The following is a 5,459-nucleotide window of genomic DNA, read 5'->3' on the forward strand; positions in this document are numbered from 1 at the left end:
TCCAACCGAAGCATTGTTTTATATTACACAACAGTCTAGAAAATATTAACACGGCACGAAACTGCATTCAAGTATTACTTTAAGAGCATTCACATCAGCTCTTGGATAATTGTGTATAAATGTGTAAAATACACATTTTGACCATTTTTACACATTTTGAAGCAAAAAACACACTACATCAGTCTTTGTAAACTCGTGTAAACCCATGTATAATTTTCAACGAGCTACAGTACCCGTGTAGATTTACACGGGCACTGTAGCATGTGTATATATTATTTTACTAATTTCCGTTCGCACCAATTTTTCTCTCTCTTCTCTGTGCACAACAACCTCAGCTCCTCGTCTTGTTTTCCTCAAATGCACACAAATACATCCACACAAATAAATCAACACAGAAACACACCCACACACAAACAAACCCATACAGACAAACCAACAGAGAGATATGGGTCGCCGGTGAAGAAACGATATAGGTCACCGGAGCTTGGTTCGTGGATCGGCCGGTGAAGAAAGGATCTGGGTCGCCGAGCTTGGTTCGTGGATCAGCCGGTGAAGAAAGGATCTACGTCGTCGGAGCTTGGTTTGTGGATCGACCGATGAAGAAAGGATCTGCGTCGCCGGAGCTTGGTTCATGGATCGGTCGATGAAGAAAGGATCGGCCGATGAAGAAAGGATCTGGATCGGCCGGTGAAGAAAGGACCCGGTGAAGAAGTGATCTAGGTTGGTAGTTTTTAGAAAGAAAGGATCTGGGTAGCCAGTGAAGAAAGGATCTGGGTAGCCGGTGAAGAAATGATCGGCCGGTGAAGAAAGGACCCGGTGAGGAAGTAATCCGGGTCGGTCGTTTTTGGGAAAGAATGAGAGAAGGGAGAAAAGAGAGAGACAGAGAGAGAGAGGTCTTTTACTTTAGGAAAATGAGTAAAGAGAGAGAGTGAGAGTGCGCGTATAGAGGTAGACAGTTGAGAAAAATAATAAAAAAATGAGAAAGGTGAATATTTTATTAAAATATCTTGTAAAATAGAAGAACTGATGTGGATGTTTTATATAGGTGGTAGTCTAAAATAGAAAAAATAAGTTTTTTCGTGTAAAATAGACAGAAAATTTAGAAGAACTGATGCAAATGCCCTAAGGGAGAGAAAAACATAAATTATATAAGAAACCAACTAGTTACTGTGCAATGTCAGAATATACAAAAGATATTTAAAAGTAGAAGTATTCTACACAGTACCAAAGAAACACAATCAAAAATCAAACGAAAAGCAATCTGCAATAAAACCAAATCAGTGTCTGACAATCACTTTTATAAAATAGACAATACAAAGCCAACACAGAAAAAGAGCTTATAGAACCACGTAAATCACTGTATGGTCATAAGCATATATATAATATTTTTATCCAACCAATATTTAAAATACCAAATTGCAGGCATAATCGTACAATAACTGAACAAATGTAAACAAACCCCAGCCAAACAAAGATTCAAGTAAGACAAATATCTTAATATTATATATATATATATATATATAAATAATATAATTAAAGAAGATGAATAGCATTGAAAAAATCAATATCACAAGCACAGTCGTAATCAACTTTTGAAGATCATAAATTAATTTATAATATAACAAGTAGATATTCACACTAAATGATAAACACAAACCCAATTTTCAAGTTTTGCCACGATATAAACAATTGCCGATTAACGTATTTCAACGAACACAGAAATTTATTCATGGGATAGAGTAAAAGGAATAATACACATATTTGAAATTAAACAATAACACAAATAAATATAATAGATAAAAATAATAAACAAATACTAAATATAAATAATAAGAAATTTGTAAATAATTGAGGACTCACACACCAGATGCTTGAAAGGATGAACAATGCGTGAAAGGATAAACAATTGAGATCAAGTCTTGTGTTTTATACAATCTCCTTAAAGCAGATTTCGCCCCTCACACTTTCACTGTGATGCTTTGAGACTCGTGGACGTCTACCTCCCAGGATAAAATAATCAAACAGCACGAAGATGAAGCATTCAAGGTCGTGCTCTACGAACTACTCAATGCCTCTTTCTCTCTCTTTGACACAAAAATGAATGAACCAAAAATTTCTCATTGGGAGAGTTTTCTTTGAAAAGTTCTATTTTATGAATGAGGGACAATGAAACTATACGTAACTTCAAACTGAAACATTGTTTCAAAGATGATTATTGTGCACAGACTCTAACTCAATAATAAAATAATAAAATATTATTATTAATTGGATAAATGGACCTAATCCACACATGTCTAAAGCCCAACCCACTACCTAGCCCAAAGCTCATATTTTCTATTATTTCCAATATGGGACTCAAGGATTTTCACCACTTATAATAACATTTTCAAGTGAATATAAAACATATCAATTTATTATTCACTCCATGCTATTTTTCAAACGATAAGCAACATGAGATGGACAACCCTCTAGATGGGCTTGTCATTTTATTCCATATTAAAGTCCATGTGTGGTTTGGTTTGCATAGATGTAAAGTTGTTCCTGACATTTGGATGACCAAGACATCCCTGGACGAGTCGTCCTCCTAGATGCTCTCCTTAGATGAACGGTCTCCCTGAACAAGTCACGTTACATCAAACAAGGGGTTTAAGTTGGTCTCTTCTAGCCTTGATGTAGAATCATTTCCTAGCAATGCCCATAATTGGACATTGAGGGTTGGTAGGAAGACCTTGGGTGTGATGCCCAAGGGAAATTGTCTTGAAGGTTAGACAAGTGGGATCTTACGTTTGATGACTAGTATTGCTAGTGTATGTCGAATGGGTTCATATGAGTATGCTCTCATCGAAGTTGTTGTTGTCCGAAGGGTCGGACAAGGGAAAAAATTGTGAAACAGACTATTTCTGAGAAAAAATTAGGCGCGTGGCACGCGTTCAAAGTTATTTAGTAAGTTGGACTCTTTTTGAAAGTCGAGTTTGGCAAACTCGACTTTGGGCTAGAAAATGAACACTATAGTGGCGTTTTTTTAGTGGCTATAGCAGCGTTTATAGAAAACGCCACTATAGGGAATCTATAGTGGCGTTTTTGACAAACGCCACTAAAAAAAATGCCACTATAGTGTCTGTTTTCCAGCCCAAAGTCGAGTTTGCCAAACTCGACTTTCAAAAAGAGTCCAATTTACTAAATAACTTTGAACACGTGCTTTTTAGGTTAAAAGAGACACAAAAATTTTAGGTTTCTCTGACCTAGGTCTGGCGGCGCTAGAACTGGGTTTGTAGAACACTGTTTCCTACTTTGTAGGAATTTTGTTCCCTTGCGTATTCTTACGTTAGGGCCTATAGTCTTCATTGCTTCTGTACCGTGTGTAGCTACGCTGTTATGGAGAATCTAGAGGAGGCATGGACGCGATTATCTTTGTCTGAACATGAAGGCGAGGTATTCAACTTTGAAAACCAAGCGTGTAGGAAAGAGTATACGTTGGCGGCTAAGTTTTTCACGAAGCGTGCCCTAAATATTGAAGCTGTTGCGCGTACTCTGAAGCCTTTATGGAGGACTAAACAGGACTTTGAGATTCAAGACATCGGCAATCATATTTTGCTGTTTGTCTTTGAGAACGAACTTGATGCCAATCGAGTTTTGCTGGGAGAACCTTGGAGCTTTGATAAGTATTTAGTTGTGCTGCGTAGGTATGAGGATGATAGCTCTCTCCAGAGGCTCCGTTTTGATACGGCGAAGTTTTGGGTTCATGTACATGGCTTATCGGTTCGACGTATGGTCACAGAGACGGCAGAGAATCTCTGTAAATCTGTGGGAAGAGTGATTCACTCCAATGATAGATCTGAAATAGAATGCGGCGATTTTATGCGAATAAGGGTGGAGGTAGATGTTCACAGGCCATTGTGTAAAGGGAGGAGAGTTCGCTTCAGTCCGGATAGGGAGGGTTGGGTGTCGTTTCGGTATGAACGGTTACCGATTTTTTGTCACTGGTGTGGGGTTTTGAACCATGACTCTAAGGAATGTGATTTGTGGCTTCAGAGTAAGGGCGAGTTGAAAGCAGACACACAGGAGTATGGATCATGGTTGAGGGTTGATTCTACAAGTTTGCTTAGGAAAAAGGTGGTAAGGGTATGCGGTATGGGGGCTCCTAATGCAACTTCAAGTCATGAGCAATCAGTGATGGAGAAGCCAGGCATGAACACAAATATTGAAGGGCCTAATATGGTTGAGGTGCAGCAAGGAGAGCAAAGGGTGGCTGAGACAAATGTGGACGATGTGAGTGTATCAGGGATGGTGTTTCCAACCAAAGGTGCATTATCAAATGTTTTGAGTAATGAGGAGGCTTTTCAAACTCATCTTAAGGAAATTGATATGGAATTGGAGGGGCTTAATGATAAGGTACTGCATGAGGGTGGGGCCGAATGTGATGAGGTAAGACAAATGGTAGAGGAGTCAAATGTGGTGGAAACTAATTCAGGTGTGTTGGAGCCCCCTGTCCAACATGATATTGACGTCACTAAGGCAGGTTCTCAGTTGAATCAGTTAGATGGTTGTCAGTCAATTCACACATGTTGGGAGAAACAGGATCGGGATGTGACAGAGACAGTTTCAATGGAATTAGGCCAGCCTAATAGTGGTCTTGGGCCGAAGACTAGAACTTGGAAAAGGCTTCAGATCCAGGCCAAGTCTGTGAGCACAGTGGGTTCAAAAGAAGTGGAGGTGGGCACTAAGCGCAAGCATAAGGAAAAAATTAATTTGAATGAGTGCTCAGAGAGCCCTGAGCTAAAGAAAAGGAAGGAAGATGATGAAGTTCTTGTAGTGAGTGATCTTTTGCAAAATGAATTTGGATCGGCAGTGGCTGCAAGGCAGCACTGCCGGAAGCAATGAGTACTCTTAGTTAGAATTGTCGAGGGCTTGGGAACCACCGCACAGTTTAGGCTCTGCGAAGTACCGTGGAGAAAGAAGTTCCCATCTTAGTTTTCCTCATAGAGACTAAGATTCCAAGAAAACAACAACATAAGATGAAGGAAATTCAGAATTCCATTGGCTTTACTCAAGGCTTGATTGTTCTTAGTAAGGGTCGGAGTGGGGGTTTAGCCCTTCTTTGGAAACCTGAAACTTTTGTTAATATCAGGGGCTATTCGAAGTGGTTTATTGATGCTGAGGTCGTCTGTGGTAATGTGCAAGGGAGTTGGCGCTTCACAGGTTTTTATGGTCAGCTAGATACTAGTAAAAGGGAAGAAACTTGGCAAATTCTGGAAGCATTTGGTCACAGTAATGTATTACCTTGGCTTTGTATTGGTGATTATAATGAGATCCTCAGTAACTCTGAAAAATTGGGAGGGCAGCTTAGACCGGCGAGACAGATGGACAGATTTCGGGAAATAGTGGATTTATGTCAATTTAGGGATTTGGGATACACGGGGGCAAGATATACTTGGTTAAGACACTTTGAGAATGGAGAT

The 5,459-nt window shown here is 39.5% G+C and overlaps 1 protein-coding gene across 1 annotated transcript; it reads left to right on the plus strand.

Annotated features, from left to right (window-relative positions):
- The first annotated feature begins 3,375 nt into the window (after positions 1-3,375).
- LOC126722384 (uncharacterized) lies at positions 3,376-4,881 on the plus strand. Its single transcript, XM_050425546.1, has one exon. It carries the CDS (start codon positions 3,376-3,378, stop codon positions 4,879-4,881), a length of 1,506 nt encoding a protein of 501 aa, XP_050281503.1.
- Positions 4,882-5,459: the final 578 nt, after the last annotated feature.

This window comes from Quercus robur, chromosome 4, assembly GCF_932294415.1.
Source record: "Quercus robur chromosome 4, dhQueRobu3.1, whole genome shotgun sequence".
In the NCBI taxonomy this organism is placed as follows: domain Eukaryota; kingdom Viridiplantae; phylum Streptophyta; class Magnoliopsida; order Fagales; family Fagaceae; genus Quercus; species Quercus robur.